This window comes from Nomascus leucogenys, chromosome 16 (genome assembly GCF_006542625.1).
Source record: "Nomascus leucogenys isolate Asia chromosome 16, Asia_NLE_v1, whole genome shotgun sequence".
NCBI classification, from domain to species: domain Eukaryota; kingdom Metazoa; phylum Chordata; class Mammalia; order Primates; family Hylobatidae; genus Nomascus; species Nomascus leucogenys.
This window is the reverse complement of record NC_044396.1, coordinates 61,614,824-61,633,456: the sequence shown is the minus strand read 5'-3', so window position 1 is coordinate 61,633,456 and position 18,633 is coordinate 61,614,824. Positions and strand designations below refer to the sequence as shown.

Below are 18,633 nucleotides of genomic sequence, written 5' to 3'. Positions count from 1 at the left end.
AATGTTGCTCATTTGTTTCACATTTCTGGGATCTAAAGTTGTGAGGAAGAATATGTTAAAACTTAGATGTCTAACTTATTGAACTACTTTCTTCAAAGAGACACTGGTTAAAATTATCCTGGAAGGGAGACTTGCTCCATTAAAACAGGAAATGCACAGTGTTATTTAATAGGCCAAATGAAAATAATTGATGTGTTTACTACATTAACTTATATATAATTATTTTACATTTCTAAGCAGCCATCCTGGTTCAGTGAAAGAGCAGTGGAGTTTGAATCAGAAGATTTTTATTCTAATTCTAGCTGTGCCAATAGCTGTGGGAATTTGGCCAGGCACTAAAGTTCTTTGAGCTTAAGGTTCTTCAATTTTAAAAGGGGATGATAATATGTAATCCTACTTACATGAAAGGGCATTTACAAATTATATAAATTAATTAATATTAAATCACAAATACCAGTGTTTTGTTGTTGTTGTTTTAGAAGGAAAATTTAACATCAGTTCTTCAACATGCAGTATAAGAATCCTGCCAAGAAACCATTCTCAAAATTGACTCTGATGTCTGATTTTTGTCATATTGAGCAGATTGTTATAAAAATTCACTTAAATCATTTTTACTAACAATGAAACATTATTAGTTATCCTCTACATATTGTTTACAGAAATTAATTGAGAAGATTTGTAAAAGACTGTGTACTTGCCTGAGATGTCCAAAAGGCCACTGATGGCATTGTAACTCATGATCCCTGCATGGGGCTTTCGGGGTGCCATGTTATGAGCTGAAGCAAATGTAGGCCAACAAATCCCACTTCTCCCACCTGTTACCAAAAAAAAAAAAAGTTAATGAAAATTGAATATGCACTCATATGAACAACAACATTAAAGCTTCAAATTTTTCACCTGACGGAGATCTAGGACTCCGATGAGCAGCAGTGAGTTCAATATTGGGATCATCATTAGTTAGGACATCAGAGCAATTAAACCCAGGGCTACTTCCAACAATTAATGAGCTCTGTTTGGAAATAAGCCAAACAATATAGCATTAATAACAGCTCTTACTAAAGGAAAACATGATAATGAATAATATTAAATTCTACTGTAGTAAATAAAATGCAAACTATAAATTCAAAAAGTGGATCATTCATTAAACAAAGATGAAAAAGGTTGCTACCCCAACTGGAAAGACACTGAGAATAGGAGAGGGAATACAGACATGTAAATAATTATATATAAGGATATGTTATGTTTTTGTGATAAATACATCCAGGGAACGGTAGGAACAAAAAAGTGGAAGAAGTGTCATTACCACCTAAACTGGCTCAGAAAAAACTTCATAGAGGGAGTGAAAATTTAACTAACTATTGCAAGATTAGCAGGTGATAAGCAAGAAGAGGGAAGGGAGGAGGAGAGATAAGAATGAACAGTTTTTTTGCTGGGCACGGTGGCTCACGCCTGTAATCCCAGCACTTTCGGAGGCCGAGGCGGGCGGATCATGAGGTCAGGAGATCGAGACCATCCTGGCTAACACGGTGAAACCCCGTCTCTACTAAAAATATAAAAAATTAGCCGGGCGTGGTGGCAGGTGCCTGTAGTCCTAGCTACTCGGGAGGCTGAGGCAGGATGTGAACCCGGGAGGCGGAGTTTGCAGTGAACCGAAATTGTGCCACTGCACTCCAGCCTGGGCTATGGAGCGAGACTCCATCCCCAAAAAAAGAACAGTTTTTTAGGCAGAGGGCAGTGGCAACAAAGGCAGGGAGGTGTGGGCGAGACAGAGATAAAAGTTGAGGAGATTATTCTTATTAGTCCTTCAGAAATTCCACCCTTCTCCGAGTTATTTTTTTCTCCATGGTGTGGCTGTATTAATTTCTTACCTTAATTTGTACACTTTTACAGGAAATTTTGTGTGATACAGCAGCTGGCAGGTAAATCATTGGAAAAATGGCCATTCCATTGTCAACCAGGGTCACATTATAAATGTGCACACTCTCTGTGGTCTGCAATAGAATTTGCAGGTTACACATAATACTAAGGACAATCATAAAAGAAAATAAACAATCACCATCTTTAATCATAATTACCTGAAAATAAATTCCATAATCCCAGCATGTCCAAATGGTAAATCCTTGTATAAGAGAACATCCAGGAAGGCCATCTTGGTTCATATAGATCCCATATAAACCTCCATGGGCTTCATTGTCAAACCACTTTTCCACAGGATTAAACTGGCCTTGGAGGGAAATATAGAACCAGAGAATGAACACTACATTTTATGTAATATAGTTTTAATAAGCAGTATCAGTTAAAGTTAACAAAATTCTTTTCAAAATTACATACATAATTCTGATATCAGGTTTAATATAATCAAAATTTTTTATGGCTCTGCCATTTATGGTTCACTCTATTTAGTGTTTTTCTTTAAATGTTCTCGAGATGGAGTCTCACTATGTTACTCAAACTCGTCTCAAACTCAAGCCATCTTCCTGCCTTGGCCTCCTGAGTAGCTGGGACTACAGGCATGCCCCACCTCGCCTGGTTTATTCTAATTAGTATTTACTTTTGTCTAACTAGTCTCTTCACTGTTACTTAAAATAACTGTATACTCATTTGCAAAAGTTTAGTGTTAACACCCTTACATTATTTATCTGATTAAAGTAAACATTAATTTAATTAGAAAGAGCATGGGATTTAGATACAAATAAGCCTAAACTTGAAACACAGTGGTACAGCTTACTGTCTGTGAAATGCTTCCCCGGAACATCTTTCCATTGCTATGTCCTTCTGGCAATCCCATTTTCAAGTCAAATGTCACTTCCTTAAAAGACCTTCCCTAAATACCTGATACAAAATAACACCTCAGTCACTTTACATTACAATTAAAATTCCTTTCACTTGATATTTTTATTATTATTTATGAATTATCCATCTCTTCTTTCCTACTAAGATGTAAGCTTCATGACAGAAGACATTGCGCCTAGCTCATTCACCATCATTTCTTGGAGCCTAGAAGGTAGTACAGAGATAGGTGGTCTTTAACTATTTTAACAATTGGTGTATGCATTATCTTGGGAAAGTTGTTTAACCTTTTAGGACCTTAGTTTCCTCATATGTAAAAAGTTTTAATGACTAATTCAGAATTGTTTCAAAATAAAATGAAATAACCTACATACAGTGCCTAGAAAATACTCTCAATAAATGGCAACTATACTCATTATTAATATATAGAACAAACGGGATTTTCATGAAAGTTTTACTTATGTCCAAATCAGTTCAATAACCTTAATAACTACCTCCCCAAACAGTCATGAATTGGAGGATTGTCTCTAAAGAGCAGCACCACCTCCTAAATTGTACTTAATACCAGCTCTCCTGTTCAGGTTCCCTGATATCTGTTTCCTTTTATCTTCTATTGATTTTCCCTTCTTCCTAGTCCATTGGGTTTTACATTTTATTTATGATCTTCCTGGTTTTGATAATTTTCCTGCATTATTAAAATTATTATTATTAAAAGAAGATTTTTAAATTTCTCTCCCTTAGAGTCACACAATATAGATGCATGGACAAATAGGGTTTGACCCCTGAACCTAGTGTATATCACTATCCCCAGTTTCCCAGACTCTTGTCTGGAGGATGGATTGAATAAATTGATGTACCATTACAGGAACGTAAACTCTTTATTCCTCTGTGATGTTGCATATTTCAGTTGCTATAACTCCAAAATCTCCTTATAAATAGTCTCAATTATTTAGGAATATCAACATAGTCACTGAAAAATGCATCACATAGCGTTATACATACTAGTAAATATTCATATTCAAAGATATTTTGATGTTGAAAAATCCATAAGGATAACTTTATTGAAGTTGTAAAGAAATTACATATTTTAAATTTTTAAGTCAAAGAAAAGCCACTTTAAATGGTTGGGAACTAAAATATTTAGCAAGAGCATATATCAAGGAATCAGTTAAGTATGTTGACAAAATAGTTTTCATTCCTTCAAAATGTATTTTGCACAAGAATAAAACCAGCTTAAGTCTAAAAATGTTTGAATTGACAGAAAAAAATGCTGATTCAAAGAATCTTAAAAATAAATACACTTTTAACTGGTATATTTTTAAAAGGTGAATTTTATGCTATATAAATCATGCCAAATAAAGCTGTTAAAAAGTAACTATACTGAGATTTTTCTTTTAAAATCAGCTCTGGAAGGGACATACATTTCTCAAAGAAAGTCCCATTTTCTTTAAATTCCTTTAAATTTCTTTAAATTTCTTGGAGGGTAAAGTCTGCAGATTTATTATGTATTTTACTTTTTTGATCTGGTAATTATTTATTATAAATTATTGGTTGAAAATATAGACGTTATTTAAAAAGTATACAATTATAAGTACTGAGTCTCCTTGTTCCCAATTACTTTCTATGACTTTTATACTTTCCTTATGTAAATACAAATACCATATACATTCTGATTCCTTCCCTTTCTTCCACAAAACATATTTTATAGATATTATACCTAAAATAGCATTATATAAACTATTTTGCACTCTCCAGTTAGCACTTAAGAATATTCTAGAGATTTCTTCATATCAATACATTGAACTCTTCTGCCTTCTTTCTTTGAGTAGTCTAGTGTTCGTTCCATTGTCTGGCTTTATATAACTATTCTACCATTGCAGGACACAAAGTGGCTTTCAGTTTTCTGCTAGTACAGACAATGCTGTGATGAATAACCTTGTTCATAAATAATTTTCTAAGTTTGTAAAGGCAACTGTTAGCTAGATTCATAGAAGTGGAAATACTGAGTCAAAGGTAAATGGCACATGTGATTTTGGTAGATGTTGTCATGTTACCCTAAGTAGAGATTATATTATTTTGTCCTTCAACCAGCAAGGTGTAAATGTTTCGCTTTCCCTACAGCCTTGCCAAAAGAGTAGATGCTCAGTTAGTTCTTAATTTTTACTAATCCAATGTAGAGAAATCTATATTTGAGAAGTGTCTGTTCATGTTCGTTGACTTTTTGATGCATGCAGTTTTAACATACGAATAGTGAACATTTATTCTGTCAAAGCAGAAGTTAAAATAATGGCATATGTCGACATGTATCTCTATAATAGGTGATGTTTCTTTTAAAATAGTGGTGGGATGAGGTACTTACTGTCCCAATACCAACCAAATCAAGAACTGAAGTTGTCATTTGAGTTTTGGGATCATAAACTTGGGAAAATAAAGTTTTCCTTAGAAACCTATTTATTTATTTTTTTAGATCCAGTGTTATCTTGAAATAACTTATCTTGTTGAGTTATTTCAGTGCCCAGAAGGAAAAGATATTACATATTGAATTAACAAACAATAATTATTTATTTTAACAATTTTGTACAAGTTATTTCCTAGTTTTAGCGATTCTTGGTTTAAAAGACTTACCTGGGCAAGGTTCACCATCAATGCGGTATCCTGCTCTTCCAAATCCAGCCACTATATTATTCTGTAAAACTGTATTGGTCCCTCTATTTATCTAGTGCAATGATTAAAAAAAATACTGTGCATCAGGCTAGTAAACATTTATATAAATTGAAAGTAAGTATATGACAATATACTTATGAAAACCTTTAATTATGACTACATTTTCAGGAGGAAAATTTTTATTTATTATTTACCCCATTCAAACTTCATTACAAATTATGAAATTACACTAGGTTCTTGGTGTAAAACCATCATTAAGTACTATAGCCTGGACTTCATTTAAAAACTACGTTAAAGAGATTATTTCTTATTTCAGTCACAAAATCCACTGAATGTGGTTTAAAATTTACAAGGCACAGAACAAATTCCAGTATTATAACAAGGTAAGAAGAATGTTAACACTTTTTTCAGGAAGTTGTGATCACCGAAAAATAAATAAATATATGTTTATATATTATATTTATATATGTTTAATATAAATATATATTTATATAAAAGTATGCATATATAGAATATATATAACATATATGTGTATATTTTGAGACAGAGTCTCGCTATGTTGCCCAGGTAGATCTGAAACTCCTAAGCTTAAGCAGTCCTCTTAACTCAACCTCCCAAGTAGCTAGGATTACAGATGCAAGCTCTTTTTAGTTATATTTTGTTACCAATTTGATTAATTTATTTAAAAAAGGACAACTAAGGCAATGAGAGTGGATCATAAGATTCAGTGGAGACATTGACTAGTTTACATAACATTTGCTATAATCACAAAGTAGGTTAGCATGAGTGTTAGGTAATTACTAAACAATTTTATTTTATAACCGAAGTCAAAGTAATAAAAAATGGAAGCATAGAGCACACATTTTGTTCTTGCCTATGGTGTCAGCAAAACAGTCAAAAGTTGTGATCATATCAAACACACTTATTTTTAAATATTTTGATAAAAATAGAGTCACACAAATTCATACATGTCAATTAAGTACCTTTTCCTTCAAACGCCATAGATAGCCTTAAAGATTTGGAATTGATATTTAATATGTATAAACAGATAAAAAGAGAATATTTTTTACCTCAATAATGTATACTAAATTTCAGCTTTCAGATTTCACCTTAAGGTATTAATAGTTGCACACAAAAAAAACTCAATCCTTATCCCGTCTTTCAAAGATAACTATTTTAAATTTCTTTTGATTGTATGTCATAGGTAAAGACAGGAGGAAGCTATCTCCTCCACTTTCTCTTGTCTTGTTTGTAATCTTACTCTATATTTAAACAGACACCTATAGTAATTGAAGAAACTTCATGGGAAACAAGAAGGTTCCAATTAGTAATATCAGATAAATATAATAACCTTGCATGTAGAATCATGACAATTTTAGACGAGAAAAGAATTTTAGAGATTCCATTGTCTATTTTCATTTTTAGGGAGGAAACTAAATACAGAATTAAGTAGCAATATACCTAAAGCACTCAGTCGAGCAGCAGCAAAGAGGCCCTGTAGTGGAACTTGAAATAATGTTGGAGAAGAAATGAGGTAAGAGAACTATTTAAACCAATAGACATTGACAGAAAAAAAAATATACCAATGGCCATCGAAACTTACATCATCTTTTTAAAAGTGCATTCACTCCTTTAGTTAGCTCATTTTATTAGATATTTTTAAATAACTGATATAATTATAAATTAGTATAATTATAAGTTTGTTCTCACTACCTCAATTGCTGCATGCCAGAGAGTTGAACTTAAATCTTTTCTGTTCTGATAGGTTCCTGGCCAAACCGAAAGTGCAATCAAATTCCCTCGGACTCTGTTGGCATTCCCCCATATTCTTATGCCTGTTTAAAAAAAGAAAAAAAGAAAGAAAATCCCCAAAATACATAAGTCAATTTGCAACAACTGTTATGAGTAATGTCTTTTGATTTTTCCATAAAATTATTTTTCTACTTTGAGCCTGACAAATGATCCTCTTAGAGTTTTGAAGGAGTCCTCTGAACTCTTTGATAATGAACTCTACCTCTTTTTTTTTTCTTTAGAATCTTCTGGGATGCTTGTTAAATATGTGGGTTCACAGGGTACATCTCAGATTTTATTTAACAAACACACCCATAGCTTTTATATACATTAAATAAGTTTATTATACTTTATATTGACAAAAATCAATATAATATGACTAAAGTTGTATGTAACCTTTATTTCTAATAATATTTATGATTGATATGTGAGGAGTAATAAATTTAAATGATTAGTGATTAGATAACTCATATAAGAACGTGATGTGGTAAAAATTCTTCCATGTTATAGGGCTATAGTGCCTAATATGATAGCCATAGCCACATGTGGCTATTTAAATGTATATTAAGTACAATTAAATTATGTACCATTAAAATTAAAAATTCAGTTCCTCAGTCATAATTCAGCTCCTAGCCATAATTTAAGTGTTCAATAGACACATATGACTTAGTAATTACTATATTAGACAGCATAAATATAGACCATTTCCATCCTCACAGAAAGATCAATTGGGCAGTGTGGCTCTAGAGTATACAGATAAGAAAGCCTCCAGAGGATGTGTAATTTGGACCAAAATATTATTATATTACCTTCCCCCACTGTAAAGTGAATGATGTTGTCATCTATGTCCAATCCATCTGTCCCAAATACACCAATTGCTGGAGAGAAGCCATGGTGAAAAGCACAGCCTCGAATATAAGATGAGCCATGTTCTTGAATCTATACAACATTGGAATACAGAAAACATTTTAAAAATAAAATTACAATATATTTTAAAAAATTGAAGTAAATGATTTTCAGTAAACAAACCTTGATCAATAATCAATACTCAATTCACTTTCTCTTAAAGATGATTTCTCCATAAGTCTTTAATATATCCATATATAAAATATGGAAATTTCCACATATCTGAATTTATTATTAGATATATTAAATATGTATGCTTACTTTAAGTGCAGATTTCAAAATTCTCAAGTTCTTTTCTATGCATTTATATTCCTATTATCACTTATAAAATGCTAAGGTGCTAAAAATTATTTTTTCAGAATAGTTTATGATGACAGGGATTTTTTTTTAATTACAAAAAATAATACTTTAGGCAAAGAGTTACTATTCAAATGTCTATAGGAACCATTCAGTGAACAGGTTAGGGGTTTCAATTTAAACCTTCAAGATTATTTTTTATTTCTACTAAGAAATATGCTGTCTCTCATTTTTCTTAAATCACCAGCCCTCTTAGAATATTTATTTTCCCACTTTTGATGTAGTTGTAGATCAGACATGCATTTCATTTGAGAAATTTAAGCAATACTCTCTTTGTTTACTAGAAACCATTTGGAAAAATGTTTTTGGTCATTGTAAAATAAAGTGGATATATAAACCACTATTATAGATCTTTGATTCTTTCACCCTCTGTACTATTTTTCCTATGGTTTTTACTGGCCTTAAATAAATGAACAATATGGGTGTAATCAAATCCTGCTTATATAGGTCTAAAAAGTTAATGGGCCAAGAAAGTTTTATTATATTAGGTTATAATTTTAGCTAATATAAGATGTGGCTATTTAGAAGTCAAATGAAAATAAAAATATTTTGCATATTTTTAATATACACAAAATTAAAAATAAAGCACAAACCTGTCCTAGGTTAAGAAACGTTACAGCATATCTTGGATCTGTGCTATCCCTGAAGCCTTCTTGACCACTGTGATAAAATTCCACATTACTTATTCTTGCATTTCCTAAGGTAGGGAAAGATTTAAAATTTGTTTTTCTTAAAATAGTTGGAATAAAACATTTTTGAAAAGCTACACAAAGTTGTTCAAATTTTTCATGAGAAAATCATTATTCTTTGCTCCTTTAATCCAGAAGAGGAAGTATTTCTCAGACCTCTTTTCATTGTACTCACAAATAGCCTTTTTCAACTGTTTTTTTCCTAATAGCCTGCACTCTCCCGCAAAGTTTTAATAATGCATATATACCATATATCTGTTAGTATACAGTGGCCCTTTGGAGGACCACAAACCATTGTAATACCTACATTTTTTGCCCCCACCTCAAGAACTAAGTTTTTCCTCCTGGGGGATGATATTTTCGAATTGAGAATGTATTGCATAAGGCATAAAATATAATTTAGCTGACATTTCCCTTTTGATGCCATAAAGAGCTTTTAAGGGCATTACCTTTTATTATCTCTTTTGGAATATGTATTGCCAATTATCTGCTGGTCAGCTTATCATAAGTACCATCGAGGTGACAAAGGGTAATTTTACAGACTACTAATAACAGCAATAACAATCCATGAGAGATTGCTCTTTGTCAAGTGCTGTACTAAATGCATAACAGACAATATGGGGTTTAATTCTCATAAAGCACCCTGTGAGTTAGGAACTTTCATATCTCTATCATCTAGTTAAAAAAAAAAGAGGCACAGGAACTCATGGCTGGAAAATAACAAAAGAGAATATTATTTGTTCAAAAACTGATACTTAATAGGATGTGTTGGAGAAAAGTTATTTTGTACTAGAAAGGAAAGCCTACCTTAAAATCCATGAGGCAATTCTTATATATGTGGTTGAGAAGATATGAATAATCGAGATAATGATAGAGAAGCCATGATTACTACAAACCACCTGGGCTTACAAAAGCCATAGATGTGTTGTCTTTACTCACATCACAAAATAATTTATAGCAGCAAGGAAAGATTCTCATAGGAATAGGGTTCATCGCCGAATTTGGAGTGAGAAAGACATAAATTAATATTCAAGATCAAAGCAACTTTACCCCTTTAATCATCTGTTTCTTCATCTTTAAAAGAGGGGTAATATTTATGCCATAACATTATGAGGATTAAATGAGATCGTATGTGTTTAATGCTTAACACAGTGCCTGTGATCTTGTGTCATGTTCATCATTACCATCACCATCATTATCAGCGGCAGCAGCACCATCGTCATAAGGTAAGCTTCCTCTGGCAGATTATGACCAACAAGTAGAGGCTATAGTGAGACTGCTGTTTGCCCAATATAAAGATTTTATAAAATAGATCTGTTGCAAAATGAAATAGGCAGTGTTTTGAACAAATGAGTACCTGCAGAAACAGTTCAAATCAAGAATGGATGGTCTACTCCTAGTACCCAGATCGTGGGATCCAAATAACATCTTCCAATAAAAAGAACCAGAATTACTTGGAGGAACAACGAGTTCCAGTCTTAGAAAAAAATTACAATATGTGCTTGCTGTATCAGAAAGTAAAGAGGCTTAGAAAACTAAGTCATGTCAAGAGGACAGGCAACATGAAAAGGTTCTGAAGGTCAATAATGGAGCATTCTCAGTATTAATCAGATTAACAATCACAATGGATTCGAACAGGTCAAATATGTTTTGATTCAGGAGCACATAATGATACTAACAACAAAACAAATAAAAACTCCCTGTCACCTTTGGAGGATGCTTGGGAACCAACACATTATCTTGAAACCTACTCAATATGAGGAAAAATCAAGCATTTTTTCCTGTATTTCCTATTCGAACTATTTTTCAGTGCAGTCAAATGGTTGTTTAGGCGAGATTTTCTTTATTATAAATGAGAAGGAAATTTTAAACCTTAATGATTTAATGAATCTAGGCAATGTTAATTAGTAGCTACTAACATTGTAAGAAGAGAAACAATCATACGTTATGTACCTACTGATGGAAAAATACACTACCAACTGTACCTTTTCTCCTTCCTTCCTTCCTTCCTTCCTTCCTTCCTTCCTTCCTTCCTTCCTTCCTTCCTTCTTTCTTCCTTCCTCTCTCTCTCTCTCTCTTTCTTTCTTTCTTTTGGCTGGGTCTCACTATGTTGCCCAGGCTGATTTCAAACTCCTGGCCTCAAGTAGTCATCCCATCTTGGCCTCCCAAAGTGCTGGGATTACAGGCCTCAGACACACTGTCTGGCAAAATTGTTGACTAAAAATTGAGCCTGAAATCTCTAGTTTTAAATCACCTAGGCATAGGAAATACAGGGAGACAAGAACAAGTTAAATTCCAGGAATGCAATCACTCAATTCCAGACTGTTGGAAACTCCACAGAATTAGAGGACCAACTTCTTTTATAGATAAATTGCAAGGAGAGAGGAATGAATCAGAGATTTAAGATTCATAACCAGTTGCAATGTGGATCTTATTTAGATCCTTATTTGAAACAAGAGGATGGATGGAAGGAAGGGAGGAAGGGAGAGAGGAAGGGAGGAAGGAAGGGAGAGAGGGAGGGAGGAAGGGAGGGAGGCAGGGAAGGAGGAAGGGAGAGAGGGAGGAAGGGAGGGAGGGAGGAAGGGAGGGAGGGAGGGAAGGAGGAAGGGAGAGAGGGAGGGAGGGAGGGAGGATACTGGGGAAATTTGAACTATCATTTGATGATAAGAAGTTATTATTAAGAAATTAACATTTTTAGGTCTGATATTTGTTGATGTTTTCTAAAATGTCTTAGAGTTGCATACTAAAATATTTCTAGATGATATAATATGTGGTTGCTTCAATACAATCCAGGAGCATGAAGAAAGTAGATGGAGGTGTAGATGAAACAAGATTGGCCAAAGCTGATCATCGTTGAAGCTGGTGATTAGTACATTGGGATTCATTATATTGTTTTCTCTATTTTTGGTGTATGCTTGAAATTTTCCTTAAAACAAAGCGAAAACAACAAATGATCTGTGGTACTTATTATAAAATTATCTCTGTTAGGTGAAAGACTGGTCTGTTACCTAAGGTCATTGTTAATTTGATAATTCATTTTGTCTGTGAAGATAAAATTAACAGCAGTAATTTAAGAGAATTTACTTGGAAGGTAACAACTGGGCTACATAATCACTTTTAATGCTGTATTTTCCCACATAATCTTATTTAAAAAGTGAGAATTATGTAAGAGCTGACTAAATACAGATGAGATCATGTTATAGCTCATTTAGAAAAATAAACCGAATTGATACCAACCTTTAAATGTCATCATATTTTCAGTGAATGAGCCAACCAGTACGCGTGCTCCAAAAGAGTCCTCAGACCAACCTGGGTAATCTTCACCAACTATTTTGATGTTCCTACTTAGTATCCCAACATCAGCTGCTAACGTGTAGTTCTCACCAGTTCCAGGGACGTGGTATTTTTCAGCTGCAGCATAAAGGCAGCTAGATTATTGCCAATGCTAAGAAATATCTGTCTTTACTAGTTCCTTTGCAGTTCATATGCTAAACAGCCTTCTAATAAGCCAAAAATCAACATGAATGCGTGATTATATTTACATGTTTAAACATATATAGATGGCAGTCTGATATTATGATATTCGTATTTATAAAATGAAATATAATAAAAAATATTTCCTCTACATCAAAATGATTATTATAATCAGCAAGTATAAAGTTACTACTTAACAAATCTTGAAGATAGTATATAATCACTTCAAATTATATGTGAAAACCCTGTTGTGTGGAAAATTGAGAAGTGTATTGTAATTTTAATAGATGAGGAAATAAGGTAGAGAAGTAAAAGAATTTGCCCAAAGCTAGGGGGAGAATCAACAACACATAACTAGTAACACTCTTGCCACCTAAACCTTGGTTTGTTCCACTTTTTCTGTGGCGTATTTTATATCAACCACAAGTCTTCACAATAGGTAGTAGCATATCCAACACCATCTGTACATTTACATCTTAACAATTTGTAAAACATAACCTAGATTACATGCTGCTTTTTAAGAAATGTTACTCAAAACTTTAAGACAAGCAGGTGCATTTCAAACAGAGAAAAATGCTTGATATTTTAAATGAAAGAATCTGTAATGTCAAACTTCGAAAACCAACCGTTTTACAACTAATTACAATGAAACTTTTTTCAAATAAAACATTTCTTTATGATTTAAAGAAAAATATATGATATAGAATTATAGACACATGCGCTTCTATCAAAGTACTGCTTTGAGAAGTTCTTTTCAGTTTCTTTTTCATGCAGGTCAAATGTCTTCTAGTCTATCATGCTGTCTTGCATCTGGAGTTCCCGTGAGCATCATGGGCATCTGAAAGGATTTTCTAACTTTACACTACTGTCTGCTCCCACTTCCTGAGATTTGGATGAAGGAACCATGCCAAATGGGGAAAGGCTAGAGTGCTGGGAAGGCCCTGCTCCTGTAAGTGGAAAACTCCTCTTCAGATCATGCTTATTCCTTCTTTCCTCAACAATTATAGTTTTATCCTTCCATTATTACTTGTCTAAACGCATTTACCAGTAAAGACTATATCCATGAAACAGTTTAGGACAACAAGGCTTTTGGATCAAGGATCCTCAAATTTCAGCGTGCACAAGAATCACCTAGAAGCTTGCTTTAAACAGAAAGTGTTGAGCCTTACCCTATAAAATGCCAAACAGTAGGTCTTTGCTGAATATTTGCTGAATGAATGAAAGCACATAGCGGGGACTATCGGTAACCAACACAGAAAGAGCAGCGCTCACTGGGTATTATTGCCAATCTAAATAAAATGCTCCTTTAACATATTTGTGACATGTTTTATCAAAGAATTATAATTACAGAGTAAATGTGAATCTTTCAACACAATTATATATCTATTTGGTTAAAAAGCATCCACTTACCTAAGTGAGTATAGGAAAGGCTATCATTAAGAATGAGAATTTTATGATCATGCAGGATTTTAACGATACTTCTTGTTTCTGTCTGGTGGAAATCATAGCTTGTGGTTGTTATCACAATCTCTTCTCCCTCCTTAGAAAAATTCAAGTGCCAAATTTAAGAACAATTTTAAAAATAGGTTTATATTTCTTGATATCATTATTAAATCATTCAAATTTAATTTATATCTCATTGACAATTATGGTATTATCAGAAAGAATAAACAGTACATTGAAGTCTCTAAAAGTATATATGCTTGTGTTTGATATTAAGAATTATAAATTTTGAATTATCTGAGCATTTTCTTAACTTTAATTCAGCCCTTTAGTAAAATCACAGTAATATACCTTTTTTAAAAAAGCAAAGACATCCAAGTAAACATACTCACATTTTTATTAAAAACTGCTCAGGACAATATTATTAAGAGTTGAATTTTTTCCCTAGTTTTTTGTTTGTTTGTTTAGTACAATTAACTATTACTTGTTATTCCTGAAAGGCAGAAAAGCCTGAGGAAAGTTAAAGGGCAAGGCTGAGTCCTAGAACTTTGTATATTGAGCTCCTCCTTGTCATCTAAATCTCTGCTCAGAAGTACCCTTGACAAAGACCATCTCTGGAATATTCAATGTTATCTGCTACTCTTTGCCATGGCAGTCTCTATCACACTACCTGTTTTATTTCCTTCATTATGCACATTATTTGAAATTAATAGATATTTATTTGTTCATTTAGTATCTGACTCTCCCACTCCAATGGAAGTTCCATGATAGCTTGGACAAATTTCTTCACCACTAAATCCCCAATGCCTAGAAAAGTGTGTGACACTTGGTTAAATATTATTCTGACACAAAATTTGCAGACAGTATTAATTGGATAAATAATAGGGATATCAAAATCACTTAATTACTCTCTTTAAAAAGTAATCACACCAGAACTATCACAAGTAAAAACATATTGTAAATAGATCGTAATACTTCTCAATAAACCCTCTTTTTATTTACCAATTATAAACTACACTAAGAGAGCAAACCCATACGTTTTGATGATTTGCATTGATTTGCTCAAACTAAGGCTCTCTTTGTTCTGTGAGTCTAAAGTTTGTTCTCACCAGAAAGGAACTGGCTGAGATCTGAGAGCTTGGAGACGAAATCCATCCATTTCTCTAATTTTTCTTGGCATTTAAAAATGTATTTGTAAAACATGTGGACTCTATGGCTTGTGCATAGTTTATGAGCACAGTAGAGATGATAATTGCTACCATTTATACTTTATTAAAATATCTCATTTAACAGAGGCAGTATTTGGATGTCATTGGGTGTCAGAATTTGTTTTCTTTTCAAATTCTTAACATGTAAAATCATAAATTAGAAGTGAAGGGGTAACTAAGATAATAAAATATATTTTAAATAATTCCATTTTCTGTTTTGCAAGAATTTATAATAAATAATTTTATCCAAAAACGTTCATATTTTTCTTTTATGACTAATATACATTGGTATAAAATATGACTAATATGACTAATATATTATGTATATACATTTTTATGACTAATAGTCATATTTTAATTTTATCCAAAAATATTCATTTTTTCTTATATGACTTACATATATATTAATATAAAATAATATGACTAATTTATATTATGTGTATACATTTTAATGACATATTTTATATATTAGCTTGTGTATACATAATGTATATTAGTCATATATTGTATGACTAATCTATAGTCATATATGTCATAAAATATATATACATAATATATAGTCATAAAATATATATAAATACAATATACATACATATGTATATATGCACACACACAAAATGTTCTCTATTTATTTTAAAGGACCATTGAAGCCACAATTTTTAAATGCCTCCTATTGGATAAATTTTTGCAAGCTTATTACAAAATACACATTTTTCATCTGGTTAATCACATGAGAAAATGAATGCCCATGAGAGTAGAATAGAAACTTTTTTCAGCTGACCCACTGTGTATATTCATTTTCCATTACATAATTATTTTCTCTACCTGCCAATCCACAGCATCCATCAGAGATAGGACTTTGGAACCTGCAAGTGCAGTTTCTGAGAGCTTAGTTTTATATATTGAACGTGGAATTCCATGAAGATCCAGCTCACCAAACACCCCTAAAGAAGAAAAGCACACTCCTACTTATTCACCACACAGTACTGAGTTAGGTGCTATTATAAAATGAAAATTTCATTGATATATTTTATTATGTGATTAAACATTTTAGAACGAAAGGAATGAATTGGTGTTCTCTGCTTGGAACCATGTAAGAAGACTTTGACCCTTTAACCCACTTCTGGAAATCTGGCTCATAGACATTAAAGCCAGTATACAGGAGTACATGAATGAAGATGCTTACCACAGCAATATTTAGAAACACGAGGAAACTGGAAGCAATCCAAATATACATCAATAGGAAAAGGATGGAATAAAGTTTAATATACTAATACTGTAGAATAATAGGCTATAAAAAAAGAGTTTTTTTGGTTTTTTTTTGAGACAGAGTCTTTCTGTCACCCAGGCTGGAGTGCAGTGGCGCAATCTCGGCTCACTGCAAGCTCCGCCTCCCGGGTTCACGCCATTCTCCCGCCTCAGCCTCTCTGAGTAGCTGGGACTACAGGCGCCCGCCACCACGCCCGGCTAATTTTTTGTATTTTTAGTAGAGACGGGGTTTCACCGTGGTCTCCATCTCCTGACCTCGTGATCCGCCCGCCTCGGCCTCCCAAAGTGCTGGGATTACAAGCGTGAGCCACCACGCCCAGCCTAAAAAAGAGTTTTATCTGTAAGTTTCAATCAGGAAAGATTTTCATAATATGTTCACTGAGAAAAGAAAACTGCATAATAATATACTTAGTCTGACCATGTTTTATGAAAGGAACAATACTATCACCACAAATCAGTATATGTAATATGAATATAGGCATAGATAAAAAACATAGGAAAACACAAAAAAATTTTTAACTAATGCTAGTGTCCTTAAAAGAGAATTAGAAAGATGTGTATTCTTTACAGATATGTTTTCTTCATACTGTTCTATGTTGTTTAAAGTGTTACTTTTGAAATAAAAAGCACATAAATTTTTTTTTAAGATTGAATTTGTCTGCCTCAGGACATTTGTGAATGGTGAGCTAATTCAATCTCAAGCAATTGTTTAGCCCCTTATTTACTTGGTGTCAGTTTTAGAAATTGTACAGTAGAACAATGGTAGCACATGCTTATATGTGTCTCCTAAATAAATATGCAGTACCATTCATAAAAGCAGTTCTTAATTGTGACCAGGTGAAACTCTTTCAAGCCATTTGCTTTCCGAGCTCAAATAAGAATATCCACAGTATACTAATGCAACTGGGAATTAAATCTCAGCAATAGCTGTGACTGGGTAATTGATTGCAGAGTCAACTGATCCACAGATTATTTATTAATACTATAAATGGAATAATGTGTAGGAAAGTTACCTTTTAAGGAAAGGTACCAAAATGTGAAACATAGTATTGCTTACATAAAGAAAACTGTATGAAGAAAACCAGATTGAAAAATAATATACATACAAAGAGATTTGTTAATATTAGTTTTGTAATAAATTACATTTTGGTTTAAAATATACACATTTATATCTGTTTTTACCTGGTGAAACGTGATGTTATTTAATTCTAAAATCTCTGCTACTTCTATAACCCTTTACAATAAATAAATTTCTGTAAAAACTTCTGATACTTTTGTACCAGAAGTAATTTTTATGATAAAGTATTTATCATTATGAACTGATATGTACTTTAGTGCCATATATTTTAAAGTAGATTCTTAAAACAGATGTGACACTTTTGGTATCTGTAGACACACACCTAAGACCTTTGCCCCTTGATTTGGTCCTTCTGGAAGAGCCCAGTCTGGGGTAGTATGATTTCCTCTAAGAACAATCTTTAAGTCTCCTTTAAAAGGGTTATCTTCCCAGCCACCGATTAATCTACCTCCCTGAAATGAAGCAGAAAATTGTTAATACTTAAAAATTGACCAGGAAAAAAAATTCACCCATAAAAAGGAATTAAGAAGTCACTGGAAGCCTCCCCTACTAAAAAGGAATGAGTTTTTTTTTATATAAAGAACAGCATTATAACTAGAAGTGACTTTAATTTCACTTTTGGATAAGCAGTCTAAATGATTTTTCAAAGGTCAAATTCAGTATCTACTTACTGACAGAACTAGACCTAAAACTGAGATTTCATAAGACCTAAACTAGTGGTGTTTGAACAGACCATAATGTATTTGAAAGTAATATCCTATATGTAAAATACACTCTTCACGCTTACACCCCAGCTATGCCATTTATAAGCCATCATTGTTAATACTAATAGTTAATAGCTATCATTAAATGCTTGCTGTTTCCATCATGCATAATGTGTAAGGCTTCACATATATTATATCATTTAACCTTTCTTTACACCAAATTCATGAATTAGTATTATTATCCTTATTTCACAGGTGAG

The 18,633-nt window shown here is 32.8% G+C and overlaps 1 protein-coding gene across 1 annotated transcript in view; it reads right to left on the bottom strand.

Annotated features, from left to right (window-relative positions):
• PKHD1L1 (PKHD1 like 1) overlaps positions 1–18,633 on the bottom strand; it is a 163,575-nt gene that overhangs the window by 28,662 nt on the left and 116,280 nt on the right. The window contains exons 56-67 of the mRNA XM_003256116.4: positions 17,992–18,121; positions 16,148–16,266; positions 14,082–14,211; positions 12,435–12,608; positions 9,102–9,205; positions 8,055–8,184; positions 7,168–7,289; positions 5,416–5,506; positions 2,076–2,224; positions 1,869–1,991; positions 898–1,009; positions 699–815 (exon numbers count right to left, since the gene is read on the bottom strand). Of these exons, the coding sequence (XP_003256164.2) occupies positions 699–815; positions 898–1,009; positions 1,869–1,991; positions 2,076–2,224; positions 5,416–5,506; positions 7,168–7,289; positions 8,055–8,184; positions 9,102–9,205; positions 12,435–12,608; positions 14,082–14,211; positions 16,148–16,266; positions 17,992–18,121 (1,501 nt within the window). The remainder of the gene's footprint in view (positions 1–698; positions 816–897; positions 1,010–1,868; positions 1,992–2,075; positions 2,225–5,415; positions 5,507–7,167; positions 7,290–8,054; positions 8,185–9,101; positions 9,206–12,434; positions 12,609–14,081; positions 14,212–16,147; positions 16,267–17,991; positions 18,122–18,633) is intronic.